The sequence below is a fragment of the Prionailurus bengalensis genome, chromosome D2, assembly GCF_016509475.1.
Source record: "Prionailurus bengalensis isolate Pbe53 chromosome D2, Fcat_Pben_1.1_paternal_pri, whole genome shotgun sequence".
In the NCBI taxonomy this organism is placed as follows: Eukaryota; Metazoa; Chordata; class Mammalia; order Carnivora; family Felidae; genus Prionailurus; species Prionailurus bengalensis.
The window spans coordinates 53,066,010-53,090,792 of record NC_057351.1 but is presented as its reverse complement, the minus strand read 5'-3'; the positions used below and the strand labels follow the sequence as shown (position 1 = coordinate 53,090,792).

The 24,783-nt window shown below is 43.4% G+C and overlaps 1 protein-coding gene across 4 annotated transcripts in view; it reads left to right on the top strand.

The window, feature by feature from the left end:
• MYOF (myoferlin) overlaps positions 1–24,783 on the top strand; it is a 158,222-nt gene that overhangs the window by 106,821 nt on the left and 26,618 nt on the right. For 2 of the 4 annotated variants that reach the window (XR_006299806.1, XM_043596998.1), the window contains exons 27-40: positions 2,227–2,341; positions 4,097–4,202; positions 5,395–5,540; positions 7,463–7,636; positions 8,783–8,891; positions 10,143–10,220; positions 13,416–13,597; positions 13,691–13,849; positions 13,974–14,072; positions 15,029–15,190; positions 17,054–17,219; positions 20,649–20,725; positions 23,226–23,282; positions 24,736–24,747. Coding sequence is in view for 3 of the 4 variants with exons in the window: in XM_043596998.1 (XP_043452933.1) it covers positions 2,227–2,341; positions 4,097–4,202; positions 5,395–5,540; positions 7,463–7,636; positions 8,783–8,891; positions 10,143–10,220; positions 13,416–13,597; positions 13,691–13,849; positions 13,974–14,072; positions 15,029–15,190; positions 17,054–17,219; positions 20,649–20,725; positions 23,226–23,282; positions 24,736–24,747 (1,642 nt within the window). In the remaining variant the exon portion in view is untranslated. The remainder of the gene's footprint in view (positions 1–2,226; positions 2,342–4,096; positions 4,203–5,394; positions 5,541–7,462; positions 7,637–8,782; positions 8,892–10,142; positions 10,221–13,415; positions 13,598–13,690; positions 13,850–13,973; positions 14,073–15,028; positions 15,191–17,053; positions 17,220–20,648; positions 20,726–23,225; positions 23,283–24,735; positions 24,748–24,783) is intronic. The other 2 variants (XM_043596999.1, XM_043597000.1) reach the window with 2 other exon arrangements.

Here is a 24,783-nt window from a genome sequence, read left to right as displayed (position 1 = left end):
TAGAAAGTGCTAAATGAATCTTCTCCATCATCATTCTTGGAAATATTTATGTAACACTCACTGAACACAAGTCCATAGAAACTTGCAATATGTCATTGGTGCCCCATAATAAAACAAGGAAATACAAAAAGCACCTAGTGCTAACATTTGTTGAGAACTTATTATGTGTGAATGTGTCAAGCAGTGTACTAAGCACCAGTGTACTAATCACTTTGTTGAATCTGAACTACAGCTCTACAAGGTAGGTAGTGTCAGAAATTATGAAGGGTCTGAGATTTTTAACAAGCAAACAAGGTCACCTGCTATACTTCCATGGATGCTGGAAGGAGATTCAGGACTCCTGGGTCAGAGACAAAGGACTTCACGGCCAGCCCCAATAGCTGTACCAGAATTAACATTTGCTCTAGTCACTCTGTGGCAATAGGGAGTCAGTTCCCACAGAGTGACAAGGAGATGGTCAGATGGTACTTAAACATGAAGTGGTTTGTGTAACAGGAGAGGAAACTGAGCTTAGGGAACCAGAATCAATTGGTTAGCAAGCCTGCTGACCCTTTGCTCCAGAGAGAGAGAGAGAGACACTCTCTCTGTCTTCCAAGATTATTCCTCATATAAACATCCTTAACTGTGCAGAAACACAAGAACTCATAGAGAATTATCTCCCAACAAATAATAGCATTATCTCCACTTCACAAGTGAGGAAACTGAGAACTACAGAAATTAAATAACTTACCCAAACACACATAGGTTGTGAGTGGTACCAGTCCAGCCTGGGCACCAAAACTACCACTCAACTATTTTGCTAAAATGTCTGTAAGAAACAGTAGAGACTATGCTTTAAATGGGTGAATTGTATCTCAAAAGCTCATTGTTAAAATGAAAGAAACAGTAGAGGGGAGGCAAGCATGTGTCCCCGGGGGGTTTGGGTTTCTGCAAGTTGCCAACACCCTTGGAACCAGAGCTCCCCTTCCCCACCTCATCACAGCATACTTGACTTTGGAGGAAACGAGCTTGTGAAGCTGGATCTTAAGGCCTCAAGCTGGAGTTCTTCCTCTCTGTCCACATTTGTTTCCTGTGATCACAGGCATTGGGGAAGGAAGCCAATGAGCATGCTGGGTCTGGTCTGGTCTGTCAAGACCGGATGATTCCACATGATTGCTTTTAACCCACAACAGCTTGCTTTGGATGGGGTTGGGGTTGCTGGTGAGGAGAAGTGAAATGGGATCTGAATTGGACAGAAGGAAGAAAGGTTAGTGAGGACAGGGAAAGGCAGAGGCATTGTGTTTGGAAAAGTAGAAGGGTCAAAGCATGTCAGGGGTTGACGGGACCTCAGAGGCCGGCAGCCAGGTCTTCTATTCTCCTTCTCGGGGGCCCAGAGAAATGATGGGATGAGCTCAATTTATACAAAGAGTTGGGACTACTTACTTTCTGATTTCTTTCCAGTGCTTGATTCTAGGGGAGGATGCAGCAGGGAAAAGATGTAGGGCCACGGTGAAAGAAAAAGAAACCTCACTTGAGTGGGTACCTGGCAGAACACTCCAGTCAAAGTTGGAGCCTCCATACTTTCCATTATGGGTTGTCAAAATAGTTCCAACTCCAAGAGGAAAATTGGCCTGGCAGAGAGTCAGTATGGATTTCTTAAGTACCTAAATGGAGTCTGGAGTCTTAAATGACCTGGTTTGGCTGTCAACCTAGGAACTATCCAGAAAATGTAAACTCCTCCCTTCAGTTTGTGTTACGTAGACCATGCAAGCCATGAGTAAAAATTTCCACACTTGGCCTCATGAGACTGTCTCCCCTCAATTTTTTAAAATAGGGGGAATGAGGGTGGACAACATCCTATTCTTTTGAACTGTTAGCCAGGAGTTTTGCTGGGGAAAAAAAAAAAAAAAAAAAAAAAGCTGAACGGTCCTGAACTGAAACAAAAATATGGAGCATAAGATCTCTATAAGGAGCTGCCCACAGAACTGTTTTCCCAGTCCCCACCCTAATTACTGAGAAGGAGCAGGCCTGCTAACTGGAGGCGTGCTCTATAATTTAGGTCTCCTTGTTCCCGCAGACCCCTTCTTCAAAGGAATGTCAGAAGCTATTAGCAGGAAGAGGAGTTTGGAGTGGAGAACCCAAGGGGTAGAGTGAGGAGGGAACCGGTGTAGATGTTTCCCGACCATTGGGCCGAGCTGGGGTGGTTGGCTTCCATTGCTCCTTTGGTAACCCGAGCCTCACCCGCAGCTTGTTGACTGAGGCGGACGCAGGTCACACGGAGTTCACGGATGAAGTGTACCAGAATGAGAGTCGCTACCCCGGGGGCGAGTGGAAGGCAGCCGAGGACACCTACACCGATGCGGTGAGCGGGCTGCTCCCCAGAGAGAGCCTCAACCCTAGCTCTTTGGAACCACGACCCGTGAACCCGCCGACCATGAGGCGCGGCCTCCCCCTCTCTTCTGCTCTGTCTCGTGTTCTGAACAGCCTTACCTTAACTTTAAGCCACACAAGTGCACCTATAAATTATTTTCTCTGGAGAAGTCACTGGGCCTGTTTAGATGTTGGTACAAGGTAAAATTTGAGTTGTGCAATAAATAAATATTTATCATTTAACTCGTTTTAAGAAGCACAACAAGTGGAATGTGTATGTCTCTAAAATATTCAAACAGCATAAAAGGAAATGAAAAGTGATTCTCCCAGATTTATATTCCACCCCCACCCCGCCCCATGGTAACTACTGAAAACATGTTTCTGTTCTTGCTCAACTATATAACTTTTTCCTTCCTCTCTCTCTCTCTCTATCTCTCTGTCTCTCTCTCTCTCTCTCTCTCTCACACACACACACACCTAAATAGAATTGTGTTGTGTGCACAGTTCAACAACTTGTATTTTCCATATGACAGTGTATCGTGGACATCTTTTGATATCAGTACATATAGAACTATGAACTTTTTTAAAAAATGCCTGCAGAGTGTTTTATTATATGCAACTCTCTAATTTATTTAAGTGATCCTCTCCTTGTGGACATTTTTTTTTTCTAGTCTTAGGTTTTTTTTAAGCAATGCAGCAGTAAATGTTTTTATACGTACATTTTTATTCACTTGTGAAAATTTATCTCCAGGAAAGATCCCCGGATTGGTTTGGTCAGATTTCAGTACATATGCAATTTTGATAAGTATTGCCAAACAGCTTTCAAATAGGTTGTATAAGTTTGCATGTCCAGCAACAGCTTCTTAGAGGCCTGTTTTCCTAAACACTGACTACCCCACTGCCACAGCCTTGTCACTGCATGATCAGTGGTACCCTGATGTCATCTCCATTTTCTCACTTTTTTTTTTTAATTTTTTTTTCAACGTTTATTTATTTTTGGGACAGAGAGAGACAGAGCATGAACGGGGGAGGGGCAGAGAGAGAGGGAGACACAGAATCGGAAACAGGCTCCAGGCTCCGAGCCATCAGCCCAGAGCCTGATGCAGGGCTCGAACTCACGGACCGCGAGATCGTGACCTGGCTGAAGTCGGACGCTTAACCGACTGCACCACCCAGGCGCCCCATCTCACTCTTAATTTAAAGTAAGGCTGGGTAATTTTCCATGTGTTTATGGACCACCTTTACTTCTGTTCTTAGGAACTTTTTTTTCATAACTGTCGGTTTTATTGCAGTCAGTACTTAAGTGAGTATTTAACCTAAACTTTGCTTAATCTTACACAATTAGCATCTAGAACCTCCAGTGACATTCCCTTGTACTTAAAAACATGTTTTTTCCCCACACTTTTTCCATCTCTGATGGTTTCTTTCCTACTAGCTCCTCATAAAGACAGTTGTACCATTTCATAATTTTAAGTTGAACACAGGAAATTGCTGATATTTGACATTTTTGATGGTCAAAGCAATTCCCATGGTTCAACCCAACATACCCCCTACCAGTGGAAATAGAAGGTATTCTAAAAAAACTAATTTCGTGTAGCAGTTGTGCATAGAGATTAAAGATTCTTCTGAGTGTAGCATCTAAGTTAGCACGTGAATACCATTGTTAAATGTGAGGTACCATCTCACTTTTGCTTCTTATTGGACCCTATGACTTACTTATCTTCATTTTTTCGTTTCTGTTTTAAAGAACGGTGATAAAGCAGCATCACCCAGCGAGCTGACATGCCCTCCAGGTTGGGAATGGGAAGATGATGCATGGGTATATGACATAAATCGAGCAGTGGATGAGAAAGGTAACATTTTAGATCTGTTACATGCCGGGCTGTCTGCGGCAAGGCCCTGCTTAACCAGAGTAAAGTTTCCTTGGCAGGGAGGAGTCTTACTTCTGTTGGTTTGTGACAATCAGGTCTTGGATATTAGCTGTGACTCTTCAGATGCAAAATCTGAAGGACGAGCAAGTGCTTGGACAGGTGGGTGGGGGGGCATCAAGAGTGAAAAATACAAGATCACAGGGGGCCAGGTGGCTGCACGTTGAGATGCTGGGGATCCAGGACGAGAATTTGGGAGGGAAGTGGAATTTAGACTTTCTCTTTTCTAATCACACCCATAGCTTCCCTGGGAACATCACACTCAGGACCCTGTAGCTCAGGAAGAAAGACTGTAAAATGCCTTAAAAGTCAACCTATTCAGCAATAATGCAGATTGTTGTTGTTGTTGTTGTTTTTAAGTAAGGTTGACATACAATAATGTAGATTATTGACATAGATTCTGTTAATGGTGTTTATCCTTTTCAATGAATAGTAATGTAAAGTTAAATGACTATAATATTTGGAAATATCAAAAGAGAAAATCTGATTTTTTTTCCCTTATGAAAGAAAAAAACCACCATAATACAGAAGGGTTCAACTAGATAATAAATTTCTTACTGATCTTGATGCACACGCCAGGCCTTATAATAATAGCTAGCACTGAGCACAAACATAGTCCTAGTTATTTGCATGTATTATTTTGATGAACTCTGTTTTAAAAAGGTATTCTTTATCGTTATTGCTGGGGAAATTAGGCCATAGGCAGGTTTACTAACCAGCAAGGATGTTTTTTAGTGAACATCCAGTGGTGGTGATGCTGGGATTTAAACCCTGGCTGTGCAGCTACACAGACGACACCCTTCAGCACTGTCCCCATCTGCCTCTTGCACTGTGCTTTATTCGTAGATGCACTAAATTACCATGAGCGATTGGAGGGAGAAAGGGGAAGGAGAACCTCGTGGGCACAAAGGAAGCAGTTTGAAGAGGGATCGAAGGGGACAGAGCTGTATTCAGTTTGGCTGAGCTGCAGCAAAGTGAAAGGGGCAGTGGCATTCCTTGTCACCACAGAGAATGTTGATGGGGGAGCAGAGAGATTGGCTGGATGTTTTCTGGAAGTTTATCTAGCAGTCTGGCAAATGCATCTCTTTGGGATAACCGTTGGCAAACTCTGTTCCAGGCTGGGAGTATGGAATTACCATTCCTCCTGATAATAAGCCCAAATCCTGGGTTGCAGCAGAGAAAATGTATCATACTCATAGGCGGCGAAGGCTGGTCCGAAAACGCAAGAAAGATTTAACACAAAGCACTTCAAGTACTGCAAGGGTAAGAGTTACCATGGAGGAAGCTACGTCCGGGGAGTCGGGGCGGGGGGGGGCCCACACAGAATTCCAGTGACTCTGCTTTTGCTACAGAAACCATTCGCCAGTCAAGGGCCTAATGCCTGCTCAAAGAAGTTTGCAAAATGTGCCCCCCACCCCAACCAGCCACAACACATTACCTGCGAGCTTGTTAGAAACGCCTCACTCCAGACCTACTGATTTAAGAATCAGGGGTGCGGCCCAGCAGTCTGTGCTTCAACATGTCTTTCAGGTGACCCTGAAGTCGGCTGAATAATGAGAACCACTGTAGAGGTAGCAATAGAAATTATTTTGGTGGCATAAGAAAGTAGTGGCAATAGTTCAGCCCTTGAATAAGATACACGAGGACTCAAATCCTGGCTTTATTTCCTTTCTCATCTGCAAAATGGGTATAATACCATGCTTTTAATTAGGGTAGTATAAGGCTTACGTGGAATAATAGTAAGTGAAATGGAATAATAATAAGTGGAATGTGTTATGTGCCTTCTCTAATGCTAGGTACTGAATACGCATTATCTGTAATCCCCGAGATATACATTTATCCTCATTTTTTAGATAATGCTCACAGAGGTTAAATGGCCTCTAGGCCACATGTCTAAAATGACTGAGCCAGCCATGTTTGAACGCAGGCAAGGCTGTTCCACAAAGTGCCTGACTCATAGTAAATGCAACGAAATTACTTTTTATTAGACAGGGAGCTCCTTGGACACAAATTGGAAGCCGTCTACTTTGTATCCTTCTTGCCACCTCAGAAACTAGTTCCTAACAAGTAATGGAGGAGAATGAATAAACTGATAAACGAATACCTCTCATTCAACTACCCGTATTCTGATGGGGTGAGAAGTTCCTAGAGGCACTTGGCTCCCTCCTGCCTGCCACAGGAGAGCACCAAGAGGGGATGGGAAGAAGACTAGAAACTTGGCTCAGTCCTACCAAAAAGTATTGTTGAGACTTTGATCCTGTTCCCTAACCTCCTCACTCTTGGCTACCTGAAATATTTCAGTGCCACTGTGAATACTACTAGAGCAGCGATTACAAGATTGTGCTTGACCTGCAATTATGTTTATTCAAAATTGAAAAACGAATCTCTACAATGGTTATAGCCTCCATAGAGCTCTTATTTCTGAGATCATAAATATGATTCAGTATTATTTTGCATTTATTAAATCTAGTAATACTTTTAAGGTATTTACAGAAAATGTCCACCAGTAAAGGTCAGCCACACGAAGGCACGGACCCTGTCTTGTCCTTCACTGCCTCCTTGGCGCTTAACACAATCTCTGTCACACAGTAGACACGCATATTTGTTGAACTGCATACAACATTGAACACTGAGGGCATTTATGTATAAACTGTTTTGAAGATGAAAAGTACTATACTCATAAGTTATTAGTTATTACGGAAGTAATATATCTGATCTATCAGTTATGCCGGCTATCAGCTTAGATGAGACATTTAAATCCTAGGGACCGTGGTGTCACTTTTTCCTATATAAAGTGGAGATAATAATGTTTCATAAACCGTATCACAATTGCAATGTCTTATGAGCTAATGAAAATGACAATATAGAAAGCAAGTTAAGAAAGAATCCATTTTCCTTAACCCTCCCCAAATCTGAATAAGGTGCCTCTCCTGCAATGTCTCATTTCATTGCAATTGCTTGGTTATCTCTCAGTGTTCCCACAGTCCATCAGCTCTGCAAGGACAGACAGCGTGTCTGCTTCTTTCTTTGTTGTATCACTGGCTCGTAGCATAGTGCTCGGAACAGAGTAGATTTTCAATGCGTATTTGTTGATTGACCACATAATCTGCCTTATCAATTAAGGGGTATTATTATTGTTATTATTATGATTATCATTAGCATTCAAAGTTTTACTTCTGTTCTAGGCCATGGAAGAATATGAAGACCGGGAGGGCTGGGAATATGCTTCTTTAATTGGCTGGAAATTTCATTGGAAACAGCGTAGTTCGGATACCTTTCGCCGTAGACGCTGGAGAAGAAAAATGGCTCCTTCAGAAACACATGGTGCAGCTGCCATCTTTAAACTTGAAGGTGCCCTCGTAAGTAATAAATACTCAAAGCTCAAAAATTTTGGTGTAGAGAAAATAGATGAGTGTTGGATACACCTGGGACGCCATGGAGATCCCTCCAGTACTGCAGGACTGCAGATAATTTGGGAGAAAGCTGCACATCCTAGATGCTCAGTAACTCTTGTTAAATGAATAGACCATTAATATAGGAAAGATTCTAAGAAGTTCTACTGCAGACACACCTGTTTAATGTTGTTTCATCGGGCATTTTCCAAATGCATCTGTTCCAAAACCCTGGTCGCAGGTGACATCTGTTAACATTCCCAGGCACAGGTTCCTTGGATTATACCTTGGAAACTACAAATGTTCAACAAATCAAGAGTGTTAAGTATACAGATATGAGGGGGAGGAAAACAGAAGGATGGCTCACGGAATTAGAGAATAATTTATATGGACTCACAGTAATGAAGGGAGGGAGGGAGAAAGCAGAACGGTGGAAGGAAGGAATAAGAAAATGGCAGTGGTCCATCTAAAACAACATGGTGGTCGGGAGCCATTTCCAAACACAGCCTGTTTTTATATTTTTGCACACTGACCCTGCTCTGTGCTTCCACTGCTTATTCTTGTCTTCCTCCCACCTTTTTAATCCCCTTATTTATCCTTTATGCCTTTCCTTTTTATTTTTTATTTTTATTTTTTTAATTTTTTTTTCAACATTTATTTATTTTTGGGACAGAGAGAGACAGAGCATGAACGGGGGAGGGGCAGAGAGAGAGGGAGACACAGAATCGGAAACAGGCTCCAGGCTCCGAGCCATCAGCCCAGAGCCTGACGCGGGGCTCGAACTCACGGACCGCGAGATCGTGACCTGGCTGAAGTCGGACGCTTAACCGACTGCACCACCCAGGCGCTATTTTTTCCTTTTTAAAATTTTCAGCATCTGGGTTTGGTAAGGCTGACCTTGAGGCAGAAAGACTGGCTTCAACTTCATGCTCTGTTGCTTTCCAGCTAAGTGACCTTGGGCAAGTCACTTGCTGTGCTGGGCTTCATTCATCTTTAAAAATGGAGTGATCGGATGAAAAGAGTCTATTTTGAAAGCCACCATTCCAGATTTTTGTAATTCTTGCCTCTTTGTTTGTCTTGAGGCACCATTCATGGACTTTTCTGCCTCTTTAGGGTGCGGACACTACTGAGGAAGGAGATGAAAAGAGCACAGAAAAGCAGAAGTACAGTGCCACCACCGTGTTTGGGGCAAACACTCCCATTGTTTCTTGTAACTTTGACAGTAAGTCTTAAACATGAATTTGTGCCTTCTGCTGCTATGACTTATCTCTAGAAAACTCTTTGCATCCCCAAACATGATTAAAATGTCTTCATGCAAGTGTGACTTCCATTGCCCTCACCTGATGAGAGGATTTTTTAAAATATAGTTTTAAAAATTGTATTTGGGGTGGAGGGTTGTCAAATCATTGACTTTGACAGAGTCTGTACTGATTCTATCTGTTAAGCTCCCCCAAAAGATTATTTTAATTAGAAAAAGAGGTTCAAAAAGTTAAGTAAAGGTTGGTTCCGATGATAATCTTTAGGCATTCTGGGATGAGGCAGACCTGCTGTGTAATAATAATAATAATAATAATAATAATAGCAAATGCTTATCTAGGGCTTAGCATGTGCCAGGCACTGTGCATATATTAATTCGTTTAATCCTTGTAACATCCCGAGGAAGTAGGTGTTATTATTGTCCTCATTGTAGACATGCAGAAGGATTAAATAAGTTGCCCCAAATCTTACAGCTTGGAAACACTATAGACAAGATAGTCTGACTCCCAGATCTGTGCACCGAATCACAGTGCCCTACTCTCTCTCTCAGATCACGTGTGTGGGAGGTGGGAGGGTATACACATTAACACAATAAGGATAAAGAGTATAAAGATTTTGAGCTATCAAAGCAGCTTTTAGCAGATAACTGTCTCCTAGATCTGGGGCTGAAATAGTATAGAAAGCCCTATTTCTATAACTCCTGAAAACCAAGTTTCATTTTAAAGGTCTGTGATGACAAGCAATAGCCTAAATCCAGGTATTCTACAACAGGAGTAATGTTCTCCTGAGTGATAACACTTGCATTGAGCTTATTATAGTATTTTTTAAATGTGTACTTTTAAGAGAGAGAGAGAGACAGAGTGCGAGCAGAGGAGGGGAAGAGAGAAAGAGAGAGCGAGAGAGAAAATCTGAAGCAGGTTCCAGGGTCTGACCTGTCTGCACAGAGCCCGACGTGAGGCTCAAACTCACAAACTGTGAGACCATGACCTGAGCCGAAGTCAGATGCTTAACCGACTGAGCCACCCGGGTGCCCCAACCTTACTGTAGTATTTTTAAAGTTGGTTTTATTTTATAGGAAACAGAACTACTTTGGGAGCACGTGTCATCAGCAGTCTATGTGTTCTTTACTGTGGAGAAGTAGATCTGAAATATGTAATATCTCCAAATATTCCAGTGTTCTGTTTCTTGTAAGTAACCTCCATCCTGTTCTTTTCAGGAGTCTACATTTACCATCTGCGCTGCTATATCTATCAGGCCAGAAACCTCATGGCTCTAGACAAGGATAGTTTTTCAGGTAAAGACACAAAAATCTCCATCGTGCATGTTGTTACATAGCAGGCTAGCTTGTGGATGCTTTTAGTGATTTCTCAGAGAACAACTAAAAGGCTTTCCATATTGAGATTAGTTCGATTTGTGTGAAGTAAACTGCTCAGTCATTAAATAATCACTGAGTATGTCGAGCACTCCTGCTGGGTGCTGGAGATACACAGAAGATATGTGGTCTTTTAATACTAATAATCATTAACTGATCAGCTAATAAAAAGGCCCAAGAAGAAAAGCAGTTTCTGCTCTCTGCTTATACACACAGCTATATATACATATACCCTGGGCTCTTGGGCTGATTGGGAAGTTAAGATCCTTTATATCTTTTTTGTAGCTCTCTCAAGTTGACAGATCACAAGTTCACGCATTTGTCTACAACACCAGGCTTGAGGTCATTGAGAGTCCGTTTCAACCTCTCCGTAGCCTGTTCCCCCGATTCCCAGCAGCACCATAAAGCCATGAGACCCGGCTGGTTTTGTGGCCTTTGGACTGGATCTAAGGGGAAGGCTGTAGGCAGGGCTGAGGAAAAGGTTGCTGGGAGTTTTTGCTGTAGCTGGTGGGATCATGAATAGTTCAGGGGCCATCTGGGCTACTTGGGGCAGATTTCTCCTTCAGGACTTGAATGGAGCAGAGCTTCTATGGAAACAGCTCTTAAAGCAGTTGCCTGACACTCTGGCACGCTCACATCAGTTGTGAGGTGTGTTCCAAGCACTAATGTAACCAACATTTGTGAGTGGTTTCCTTTTCTGACAAATGAGAGGAGATTCAAAGCTATCTCTATACTACTGATCTCCAAATGGGGTTTGAAGACATTTTTTAATATTCACCACCAGAGGGCACTCAGTCATTGAAAGTTGAAGTTAGAATCTTCTCCAAATTCTTGACTGAAGTTGCCTAAAACTCAAGCACATTCTTTGCAGTTTGAGACATAAGATATATGATCGGAGCAGAAACAAAGAGCCCCATTCATGTGATGCCGCAATGCTAAAAATTAAGCAGCATTTTCGATGATACAACACTTTCAGGTTAGATATTAGGCTATTGCTCAAATAGATCAGCTCCCAGGCAATTGCAAAAGTTTTGGTGAAGTTATTTAGCATGGAGGAGAAACAGATTGCTTCTTTTTTTCCTTATCTTTTTTCAGCTTTGTTGAGGTATAAATTACAAAGTTGCACACTTAAAGTATACAAAGTGACGATTTGATATACAACTAACTATGTGATGGAAGGGGTCCCACAATTGCGTTAACACATCTGTCACCTCACGTAGTTACACTTGTGTGTGTGACAGAACACTTAAGTTCTCCTCGCCTAGCGAGTGTCACTTATACAATACACTGTTGTCAACTGTAGTCCTCATGTTACACATTAGGTCCTCAGGCCTTCTTCGCCTCATAACTGCAATTTGTATCCTTCTTCTAGCCTCTCCCCATTTCACCCCCCTCCCCCCCACACATACCCCCCAGCCCCTGGCAAGCACGATTCCACTCACGGTTTCTATTAATTTGATTTTTGAAGGGGTGTGGGGGAACTTCTACATGTAAGTGATACCATGCAGTATTTGTCTCTCTCGGTCTGGCTTATTTCACTTAGCATAATGCCCTCCCGGTTCCTCCATGTTGTTACAAATGACAGGATCTCCTTCTTTTTAAAGGCTGAATTATATATAGACACTACACACATACACACCACATTTGCTTCATTCATTCATCCATCAGTGGACACACAGGTGGTTTCCATACCGCAGCTATTGTGAATAACGCTGCGGTGAACATGAGAGTGCAGAGATCTCTTTGAGATCATTATTGCGTTTGCTTTGAATATATACGCAGAAGTGGGATTGCTGGATCAGGTGACAACTCGATTTTTAATTTCTTGGGGAACTCCCATACTGCTTTACACAGTGGCTCCACCAGTCTGCATGTTCACCAACAGTGCACAAGGGTTCCCTTTTCTCCACATCTTCGCCAACGCTTGTTATCTCCTGTCTTTTTGATAATGAGACATCCTAACAGGATAGAGAGGTTACTTAATATCTCACTGTGGTTTTGATTTACATTTCCCTGATGATGAATGATGTCGAGCACCTTTTATTGTACCTGTTGGCCACCTATATGTCTTCTTCGGAGAAATGTCTATTCAGGTCCTTTGCCCATTTTTTAATTGGGTCACTTGGGCTGTTTGCTCTTTTGTATGAGTTCCTTGCAAATTTTGGTTATTAACTCCTTATCATATATGTGGTTCACAAATGTCTTTTTCCCATTCCATGGGTTTTCATTCAGTTTATTGTTTCCTTTGCTGTGCAGAAGCTTTTTAGTTTGATATAGTCCCACTTATTTATTTTTGCTTCCGTTGCCTTTGTTTTTGGTGTCAAGGCCAGAAAAAAAAAATCACTGCCAAGACTAATATCAGGGAGCTTACCCCTTATACATTCTTCTAGGAGTTTTATGGTTTCAGGTCCTATATTCAAGTATTTAGTCTACTTTGAGTTGACTTCTGTGTATGGTATAAAACAGAGCTCCAGCTTGATTCTTCTGCATGTGGCTATCCAGTTTTCCCGGCATCATTTATCAAAGAGACTATCCTTTCTTCATTGTGCATTCTTGGCACCTATATTGAAAATTAGTTGCTCACATATGCATGCATTTATTTCTGAGTTCTCTATTCTGTTCTGTTGATTCATGTGTCTGTTTCTATGCTACTACCATACCATTTTGATTACTATAGTTTTGTAATATAATTTGAAACCAGCAAGTGTGATGCCTCCAGTTCTGTTCTTTTTCATGATTGCTTTGGCAATCTACCTCCCAGGTGGTGGTGAGGGTCTGTGATCAGTGCACCTGGAGGAAGAACATGCAATTGAAACGAGAGGTCCTGAGGAGCTGGACTTTAGCCATGGCCTCACTGTTACTCTCTTCTTCTGTTTTAGTTCTTATTTTTATTATTTTTATTAATTTGTTTTTGTTTTTGTTTTGAGAGAGAGAATGTGAGCAGGAGAGGGGCCAATGGGGAGGGAGAGAGAGAATCTTAAGCAGGCTCCATGCCCAGCACGGAGCCCGACACAAGGCTCAATCTCATGAATCATGAGATCATGACCTTAGCCACAATCAGAAGTCAGACGCTTAGCCAACTGAGCCACCAGGCGCCCCTCTCTTCTTCTGTTTTAGATCCATATGCTCATGTCTCCTTCCTCCATCGAAGCAAAACCACTGAGATCATCCACTCAACTCTGAATCCCACATGGGACCAAACGATTATATTTGATGAAATTGAAATCTATGGGGAGCCCCAGACAGTCCTACAGAACCCACCCAAAGTTGTCATTGAACTTTTTGACAATGACCAAGTGGTAGGTAATTTAGAATTTCTAAGATGGCTTGGGGAATAATGGAAGTTTATAGGGATATTTGTTGGGGAATTTAAGGATTGTTTGTTTCTCTAGGGCAAAGATGAATTTTTAGGACGAAGCTTGTGCTCCCCTCTGGTAAAGCTAAACTCAGAAATGGATATCACGCCCAAACTTCTCTGGCACCCCTTAATGAATGGAGACAAAGCCTGTGGGGACGTCCTTGTAACCGCAGAACTGATTCTGAGGCACAAGGTACTTACTGAGTTCTCACTTACATATTCTTTCATAGCAACTGCTTAAAATACTTGTTAACAACCCGCGACACCATTCCCTTGAACTAAAGAGAGGCACTGACATTTCCATGTTTGTTTTACAGGATGGCTCCAACCTTCCCATCCTTCCCTCACAAAGGGCGCCAAATCTATACATGGTTCCCCAGGGGATCAGACCTGTGGTCCAGCTCACTGCCATTGAGGTATGCAGCTCCCTACGTTTTATGGATCAAGTCAAATGACATAGCTACAGAACTGGAATCCTTCACCTGGGAAATGAAATCTTGTCACCTGTTCTCTTGCTGTGTCCAACTTCCTAAAGCATTTGTCCAAAAATCTGAAATATTCATGGACATAGAAGGCTTGTTGAAACAAGAAGAACAGGTCAATCCCGGCCTTACTGAGGGAATTTGGGGTTCTCATTTACTAGGATCCAGGAGATTTCTCAGTTTCCCGTGTCCACTGGAGAGCTGGGAGAGGGAAGGCAGACAAAGAGCAGTGTGTGTGTGTGTATGTGTGTGTGTGTGCGCGTGTGCACAGAGAGCAGGAGACTCAAGAGGAGACTCAAGGTGGAGAGAGGCATGGGGGTAACAGGAAATGCTGACATGCCAGACAATCAGGGCAGACACAGGCTGATGGAGCTAACAGGTAGCTTGATGGACAGGTCTGGTCCATTCTCAAGGTCTCTTCCTTGATGTTACCTTGAGATTTCCATTCTCAAGCTGTCTTGGTAAGAGTTTCCAGAGACCAAAGAGATGGCTTTAAACAACAGCTATCATTTTTGAATGCTTACATGTCAGACGCTGTGTTAAGAAGTTTACACTTGATCCTCGGGATGACCCTGTGGTAGATAATGCTGTCAGTCTTGTTTGCAGATGAGACATAGAGAGGTTACTAACTTGCCTGGGTTCACAGCCAGGATTTGATTCCTGCACTCTTCACTGCTCTGCTTTTTAGCAGCTCAGGCAGAGGAAAAGGGGCAAAACCACTTTCTCTGCATGACCTACAGGCTTTCCAGAATAAGAGTCTCAGAGATTTTAGGCAAATCTGCACCAGTCAACCTTAAAGAATTTCTCAGTTATTAAGGAAGAATGTTTCCTTTGAATATTATTTTTAATATACTGGGTTTTCTTTCTATCTCTTTATATTGTTTTCTTAGATTCTAGCTTGGGGCTTAAGAAATATGAAGAACTACCAGATGGCTTCTATCACATCCCCCAGCCTCATTGTGGAGTGTGGAGGCGAAAGGGTAGAATCAGTGGTGATCAAAAACCTTAAGAAGACACCCAACTTCCCAAGTTCTGTTCTCTTCATGAAAGTGGTACAGTATCAAGATTGTAATAGTCCATGTGTGTTGAGTACCTGAGTTTTATCTGAAATATGGAGATATATATATATATATAATCACACACACACACAAAGTTTATATATTTCCAAACTCTGACAGCAAATAGAAAAACCTTGCCTTGGATTCAGCTTGCCAGTGACTTTTGTCCCTTAGACTCTCACACCATAGTGATGATTTCTTGAAGCTTTAGACATCCCCAGTGATACAGAAATATTTATGAGAATACGTATTTCTAGAATAAACTTTTCATCTGCTCAGCTACCAGGTTCAGGCTTTGGGTCAGTCCCCTGAGGGCAGAATACTAACCCTCAGTCCTGCCCTTGCAAGTGTGTATGGACTGGAAGCCTCCAGACAGGCACTGGCTGGCTGGGGAAGGGCAGGTGCGGAGCCCATTTGGGGCAGTGGGGCCATGCCCTAACAGCCCGTGACTGCGCCCCTCCTCCAGGTGCTTCTGGAAGGCACCCACCTTGCTCCACGGGTTGTTAGGAATATGGGACAGTGTCAGATCCGGTTCACGGTCCTCCATCATAGGACCCCATCGGAGCAAGAAGAGGTCACCCAGTCCTCCTGCTTTTAAAGCAGTTAAATCCTTATCCTACTGTACTATATCAAAGAGATAAAATCAAGGCATTTCCTTGGCTTTGATGGAGTAGAAAGCCCAGGACCTTCACATTCCTTTTCTCTCCCTAGTCATTTGGTGTCGCTAGCACACCATTCTCAAACTCTAGGGTCCCGTGATTTAACGTGGGCTTTTACAGATGAAGAAACTGAGGCCTAGAGAGGGGGACACCTTATTCAGGTCCTGCAAGTGAGTGTCAGGCCACACCTTCTGTGCGGCAGTGGGTATGTGGAGAGGCGACAGCAGCAGCCCTGGGTGCCGGCTGCCTTCATACTCCCTGCCTTTTGTCTTTGCTCTCACCCTGCAAGACAGGCATTTTTCACTCCTTAAACACCCACTGTAGCGGAAACCCAGAAGATAAGTAATTTACACCAGGGACATAGCTGGCAAGTAGGCGGCCAGAGTTTGGACTTAGGTTCCTCCGGCTGCAAAGCCCGTCCTCCTCCCCCCTGCAATGTGCAGATGGAGTGCCACCTGGGTGCTGCAAGCCCGAATCCAATCGGGAAGTGATCGCCCCAGGCCACTCCACCCACCCTTGCCTGCTCCCCAGCCCCTCCCCCACCCCCCACGTTCTAGTCTGAATCTAGTCTCAGTCAGCAGGAGAAAAGCCACTCAGTCAACCCCCACTTCGATTCCTTTGCAAGGCCAGAGATGGAAATGTATCTGAACCACATACCAGGCAGACCCCAAGACCAGCCCATGATTCCCTAATCAGGCAATGTCATCGAGGCCACCAAATTCCACACGGAAGAACAGGAGGAGTCGAGGAAAAATGAGCATTCCATTCGGACACCGAACTTCCAAGACTAAAAGATTCCCAAGCCACAGTTATTTCCCTTGGAGATTCAGTTTGATCTCAGTTACTTTTAAATGCTGAGTCTGCATCCTGTGACTGGGCACTGAGACCCTATTCTAAGCAGTTCACACACATCAATTAAACAACCCTCCTATTACTGAGGAGATAACTGGGGCTTTGAAAAGTTGCCTGAGGCCAAGCGACTCCTAGTAGCAGAGCCAGGATTTGACCCCAGGCAGTCTGGCTCAGCTCCCGTCCTGAAGCACTATGCTGTTTGCCTAGCACATAAAATTCCTGAACTACGTACTGTGAGTCCCCAGGGCTATACCAATCAGGCAAAAAGTCTGGGTTGGTCCCTTTGGGAGAATTTACTGGGAAGTTCTGCTACAGAGAAGTGACGCCTACCTCTGTGAATCCCCAGTTCTTGCCCAAGGAAGAATTGTACATGCCTCCGCTGGTGATCAAGGTCATTGACCACAGGCAGTTTGGGCGGAAGCCTGTCGTTGGGCAGTGCACCATCGACCGCCTGGACCGCTTTCGCTGCGACCCTTATGCGGGAAAGGAGGATCTTGTGCCACAGCTAAAAGGTAAAATTCACGTCTATAAAAGGGATATCCCTTTGGGTTTTTCATGTGAGATCTGATTAAATCTTCACAGACCTCCTCAAGATAAAAAATATTCATGCAGATGAAGAACTCATTTGATATCCAGTGGGCTATGTAACTTTCCCAAGGTGCTATAGTTAGTAGGTGGTAAAGTTAGATTTGAATTCCCACCTTGTTTGGGTGGGGGGGCGGCATCCAGCGCCCAAACTGTTACCTTCTGAAGTAACCTATCCCTGGCTGAACATAAGCTGTCTCTTTGGGAGATGTTAAGTGCTTCATAATGTTTTCATGTAGTCAAGCAGAGAAGACAAACAAGGAAATGAGTAGTTGCAGTCAGTGTGATAAATGCTTTGAGCCAGAAATACAGCGGTCCCCTCCTGAGCAGTGAAGCGGTGGGGGGGAGGATTTTCATTTCGAATTGCTTTCTGTCTGTCTTCCTCATGAGCGCATCCTGTTATCGCAATGTCATTGGAAAGATACTATTTCATTGTTATATCCGCGGAGGAAAAGCTGGGGACTTGTCTGCCATAGGTCACATGATTCGTAGGTAAATGATAGTGGGGCATGGTGCTGACCTTAGGGCTCCAAATAAATAACAGCTAATGAATAGCATTTTGCTATTGCCCATTCAATAATGACTTGTTTTTAGCTTACTGTGTGCCAGGGTCCGTGTTAGGGGCTGGGGAGTGGGTCAGCATAGTGAATAAAGTTCCAGGGCCCCTGGCTTCATGAGATTAGATGCCGTGGGGAACTATCACACATTCATTCAGCTGATCGTCGGTGCCTCAAGACTGAAACAGATGTCTTCTGTTTAAGCAGCTGTCCTGCTAACCAGTTCTATTTAATCTTCCAGAAGGTTTGGTATTGATTTGATAGAGCATCTGAAACTCATCTGTTTCAGCATCCTATAGCCCTGATTCAGAGAAGAGGCTAAAATAAAATCCACAATCACACGTGGGCAAAAATAAACCTACATGAGTTTATCCAGAAATTTCCCATGCCAAGCATTTTGTGTTGAATTGATAGTACCTAAAATAGCAACTTTTTTTTTATAGCAACAAGGATTACTATAACTGCAGCATTGTTTAATTTGGGGTTACTCAATGGAGAGAAACCATTGTCCTAGCATTGCCCCTGCTGCTTTCATGAGACAAAGTTCTTTGATCCAAATACGTGAAATCACAAAATCTGCAATCTTTCTCTGGCCTCCGAGTGTGGACTTGTTGGTGTCTATGGGGCGGGGGGGGGGGGGGGGGGGGGGGGGGGGGGGGGGGGGGGGGGGGGGGGGGGGGGGGGGGGCGGGGGAGGCGGGTAGGATGGGGCTCAGGCAGAGGTCTCCTGGTTAGTGACTCTGTAATTAATGTGAAATATGGTCAAGGTTTCAGAGAACTCTTCAAAAAGGAAAATCCATAAGGAGTATGGGGTGGGCAAAGCATAATGTTCCCAAGACTAGAATCTGGTACTTTCTTAAAACCAAAAATAGAGTAAGAGTTGAGGAATGTAATTGGCTGGCCTAGTGTCAGAAGCATACAGAATAGCTTTCCTCCTGTCCTTGAGGCTTTGTTTACGTGAGGCTGGTAAAGCAGAGAACTGCTAAGAAGGAGCTTGCATACAGTTGTGTTCCCGCACACCTACCCAACTGGCTGTCACGTCCTGTGTTATAGCTGGCAGAAGTTTTGGGGGGAGCCTGTTTTGGAAATGTAGAGACTGCTGGTAGGGATGGGGGTGCTGCGTGGATATAGAATGAGCTGGCACAGCAAGTGGAGTATCGCAGATGTTTAGTAAATGTCACTCTCCCTGTCTCCCCAGTGTCCCCCTAATCCTTTCCCATTTCATTGAGCATTTACTCTGCCCTGGGCGCTGGCGTGTAAGACACAAGCTCTGGGGTCAGACAGCCCTAGGTCATCTACTTCCACTTCCTACTGGCTGTTTAACCTGAAGTGAGTAACTTGGATTCTCTTAGCCTCAATTCGTGTTTTAATCTTTATAATGGGGATAATGGTGCATATTCTACAGGATTATTGAGGGATTAAATGAGATAAAGTACGTAAAAGGCTTAGTCCACTCCCTGGCACGTGGTATGTACCTAAAATATGCGTCTTCCCTCCCCTGCTTTTGGTCCTACACGGGTGGGTTAAACAGAAAGTTCTTTTGGCTTTGCAGTTTGTTCTGTCTGGGTGCTGGCCTCCCATTGAATGTCTGACTGCCCAATGCCATCTTCCATAAAGGGTAGACATACTCCTCACCCACACCCGTGCCCTAGGCTGAGGCTTCATTGGAAGCAAACCTGGTGAGCCCAGGGGCTACCCCTGAGCCCTTGCACTAATCCCAAAATCCAGAGCCACAAATACAGTTGATCCTTGAACAACGCAGGGGTTAGGAGCACTGACCTTCATGCAGTCAGAAATCCATGTACAACTTTGACTCCCCTAAAGCTTAACTACTAATAGCCTCATGTTGACCAGAAGCCTTAAATACCAATAACATAAACAGTCCATTAACACATTTTTTGTATGTTGTATATTTTATACACTGTATTCTTACAATAAAGTAAGCTAGAGAAAAGAAGACATTAGGAAAATCATAAGGGGTGCCTGGGTGGCTCAGTCGGTGAAGCTTCTGACTTCAGCTCAGGTCGTGATCTCGCGGTTGTGAGTTCAAGCCCTGTGTCGGGCTCTGTGCTGACAGCTCAGAGCCTGGAACCTGCTTCACATTATGTGTCTCCCTCTCTCTCTCTCTGCCCTTCCCCCGCTCATGTTCTGTCTCTCTCTCAAAAAATAAACATTAAAAATTAAAAAAAAATACAATCATAAGGAAAATAAAATATATTTACAGTACCATAGTGCATTAAAAAAATTCCACACATAAGTGGACCTGCACAGTTCAAACCCGTGTTGTTCCGGGTCAGCCGTATTCTGGGAATTGCATAAAACCAGGCTGACGCCTCTTCCCTGTGCTCCCACTGTGGGAACCGGAGCCGAATGAGCCGCCTGCAGCTTCAGGCCTGAAATGTGCAACTGTTTGCCCTGCTTTGCTTTGCTGTGTCTTGGGAACAGATTCTAAGAAGCTGAAGCTCCTTCCGATGTGTGTTTCCTTCTCCGCTCATGTCCTCTAGAGACATTGGTCTTTCTTGATACAATTGAACCGTTCTTTTTTGAGCACTTCCTGTGTACAGGCACTAGGCTAATTGTCCAAGACAAGAGAAAATGTCTAAACCTACATCACATTTTGGGAAAAGTGATGAGTTACTGGGTCACCTTCTCCATTCAGGGATGGTCCTGTACACTCAGTGAGTCCTACCCATGAGTAAAGTCTACTTTCCACTGTGGCTGCTGAACTTGAACTTCAACTAGAATGTTCAGTACTGTTTTTTTCCTAAGTATCTTGGGTGAGAAATTGTTTGTCTTGTAGCCTCCCTTCTGTCTACCCCACCCTGCCGGGACGTCATTATTGAAATAGAAGACACCAAACCATTACTGGCTTCAAAGGTAGGTTTCAGAACTGATCATCGGATAATATCAGTTTTATTTTCCAGGTGCTTAGGCATTGGGCGAATTCAGGCAAACCGCCATTCAATGCAATTAAAATAATAATAACCAAGCCAATTTATGGAGGTAGAATAAAGAATCTGAATCTTAGACTCATCAGTAATTAAATGATATTGTGTAGATTAATGTCCTCTACCCTGGGTCACCCGGGATACTTAAAATAATACCCAGGACCAGGCCCCACCCTCCAAGAGGAAGAGGGACCTAGTAAACATCAGTATGTTAAAAAATCTCTCCAAGTGCTTCTAATGTGCAGGCAGGTCTGAGAACCATTGGTGTGAACAGTCTGAATGATACCATTTGCTAGAAAGAGAAATTTCAGGAAGTGGTTTGTAGCACTGAACATTCCAAAGAAGGGGTGCATGCATGAAGTAGAAATGTCATGGATTTTTAATGACCCTATTTGCCCGTGTGTGGGTTATCTAAGATTTTTATATTCACTGTGGTTTTGAGGTGAAGAAATTGGTGGAAATGCTCACTCAGGACCCTATTTTAGAACCATTGCAGCCAGTTCTACAAGAAGGAAAGGGAGGGTGGGGGGAAGAAAGGTCTCAGTCCAGAAAAAAGAAAACATCAAATATCTCCCTGTTTGTGTTGGCATTTAGGACGGACTTTCACAGCATGTTTTAATGTGCAAACTGGCCAAAAAATGCACATGATTGCACTTTAATATGTTATGTCCATAAACAGTGCCTTTTAAAAAATTCACTTCCTTCCCACTTCATTAAGCTCACTAACAACTGGACCATATGAAATGTGGTCTCCACAGCCAGCTCTGTGTCGCAGTGCATTTGATTCTGTTCCCTGGGAATCCTCCACAGTCATAAATGACAATATCAAATCTGCGAAACACCACATTTGCTTTGCAAACGACCTCACATATTCCCACCAAAACAGTGGTGGCCTAGGGAGAAATTAAGTACTGTATACTTAAGAACCTTGATTGATAATACATTTTCACAACGGCCCAGGAAAAAGGCAGTTTTAGATCCTGTTCTGTAACCTGTCTCCAGTTTTCTTACTTTCCATCGCCAAACAATTCTTATTCGTGCCTGCTGTGTCCTCAGTAGCCCTACATATGGGGGATCAAGAAGAATCAAGGCCAATCTATGCTGATATTGTCACTCATTTCGTAACAGTAGTTGACCAATGACTGGGCTACTGGAACAACACATTGTGAAAGGTTAGTTTACATCATAGAATCTGAGTTGCAGCGGAACAGGATTGGAGGTGGTAGCACTCGGAACCGCCATTGTTCAGTGCCCCCCACCCCCATCTGAGGTTTCACTTTCCCCGAAGTCGACTACTGTCCCAAAACACACGGTCCTCCTTCTGTCAGAAAGGCAATAGTAGCCTGACACTGCGTCACAGCCCCTACATCACTCACCTCACCCGTCTCATCACTTAGGCATATTATCATCTCGCATCATCAGAAGGGTGAGTTCAGTACAATAAGATATTTTGAAAGAGAGACCATAGCCGCAAAACTTATTACAGTATATTGTTATAATTGTTCTATTTAATTATTAGTTATTGTTGATCTCTCACTGTGCCTGATTTATACATTAAACTTTATCATAGGTATGTGTATATAGGAAAAAGCGTAATATATACAAGGTTCAATTCCACCCGCAGTTTCAGGCATCCACTAAAGGTCTTGGGACGTATGCCCCGCTGATAAGTGGGGACTACTATACTGTACATGACTTTAATCAGCTTGTTCTGCTAACACCTAGCTGAGGCACACTGTGTTAGGAAAGGCCGATTGGAATCTCCCCTCAAAAACTGACTCCACCCATTCATTAGGGAAGACAGTACACATCTCGGCAAAGGCAAATGAATGAAGTTGAGCTTTGGAAGAGCAAATAATAACAACTTTGCTGATGTCCTATATTACATGTACATGATGTGCGTGCATTACATGTACATGTGATATATGTGTAATGTATGTCCGTTACCACTAATCTGGGTAAATTGAGAGAGTAAGTCAAAACTAACTGCTGTTGATGTGAGCTGGAGGCTAGGGCTTTGGGTGACTGTCCTGTGCTCACAGAAACTCACACCGTTGCCCTGTGAGATCTCTGGGAGTTCCTTTTTATTTATTTTTTTAATTTTAATGTTTATTTTTGAGAGAGAGAGACAGAGTGCGAGCAGGGGAGGGGCAGAGAGAGGGGGAGACACAGAATCCAAAGCAGGCTCCAGGCTCAAGCTGTCAGCACAGAGCCCGACATGGGGCTTGAACTCACAAACCATGAGATCATGACCTGAGCCAAAGATTCTTAAGCGACTGAGCCATCCAGGTGCCCCAGATCTCTGGGAGTTCTTAAATGGGCTCAGCATTACCACAAGAAAGGTGGTGCCTGGGGCAAATTGGTAAGTGCTAGCCGGATAACATGGGCATTCCTACATGGCCATTTCAACAATTACCTTCCAATTCCAGTGTTTAAGCAGTATGTCAACAGCACTCAGCAAAATGGCTTCTCCAACGACAGTGCATGTATGTATGATGAGAAAATGCATGAAGCTGCTTGGGACCACGGGGACCTTGGTCTAAAGACTTGAATTCTCCTTTCAGATTCCTTCTAATACTAGATTTTGGAGTGAAAGGTGATCTTTAAGCAAATGTGATTGTTTGAAGCCCGGGGAGATTCTTGCCATGCAGATACCAAAAAGCAAGCTTCTTGAGATGCTCGCATCCCTTTTCCACATGAACTCCTGAGTAAATGGGCGTGAATAAATTCTCCCATATTAATCCTAACTTTTAAAACCAGACATTTGTTTTGAGTCACGCTTTTTAAACCATGAACTATTCTCTTCTTGGAAATGATTTCAAATAGCTAAAAATAGATGTGAATAAACAGACTTTAAAAATCTTTTTAAAAAATTCAGGAACCATTCAGAATGTGAATGTACTTTTGGCATAAAGTCCCTCTCTCCAAAATCTCAATCTGGCTGCGATTTAACCTTTAATCCTGCTTTGGTATGAATCTAATATAACAAACTGTTACATCTGTCTATCTCTCTGCCTCTCTTGGCAATGCTGTGTACTGAATAAACGCCAATCAGAAAACACCAAGGGGCACTTAACAGAGGAAGCCCTGTGGCCGCCTCATACAACAGCTGCAGGAAGGGCCTATAATGAGGAGCTACTGTCTCCTCACATAAGAAATGAAGTTAGGATTTCAGAAAGGGGGTCTAGATAGCAGTTCCTCAGACTGCCCCTGAAGGTGAACTTGGGTGACAACCAGCAGGCACGGAAAGAAAACTCAAGCCCAGCATCCGAGCTCACCATTCCCTCATCTCTTGGATGCACCCTGAGATCAGGGGTGGATTCTCTATGCAGAAGCTCAGATGGAAGCATTTGACCATGAGAAACTTGACATCTTCGAACAGTGTTGATGGACGCATCTGTATTTGGTGCTGTAACAGAGGCATGGGGAAAAGGCAAGGAAAGGCAGCTACATGATGATGTTGCAGCCATGCTAGACATGATTTTCCCCTGACAGAGGAGTTTTTGAAGGGATAAGAATAAGGCCAATTTGGGGAATACTTTAGGAGCTAAGTGAAATGAAAGGTTGGGGGCAGACTGATGAGTGGCCACACTTCCATGCACCCCCATCCCTCCCGTCTTGTGACCACTGTGCTGGCAGACAATGAGATTATCTAACCCTTGAGAACATGGGATGTGGGTGGCTACCTCCAACCCTTCCATTTTAATACTATTTGTAACTCATGTGCATGTTTTCAGAGAAGAAACCAGGAAGGTGTGTTTAATTATGAGATCATCTTGAATACGTTAAATAATCCATCAAAATGTTGATCATCTAAAGCATGCATGAAAATTAATTTCTCCTTCTCTCTTTCTCTTTAAACCTGATGCTCATGGGGTCTCCATATCTGTGTGACCTGACACGGTTTGCCCTCTTCCTGTGCATATATGTGATAAACAGCTGACAGAAAAGGTAACTATTGTACATGCTTTGCTAGATTTAAGATTC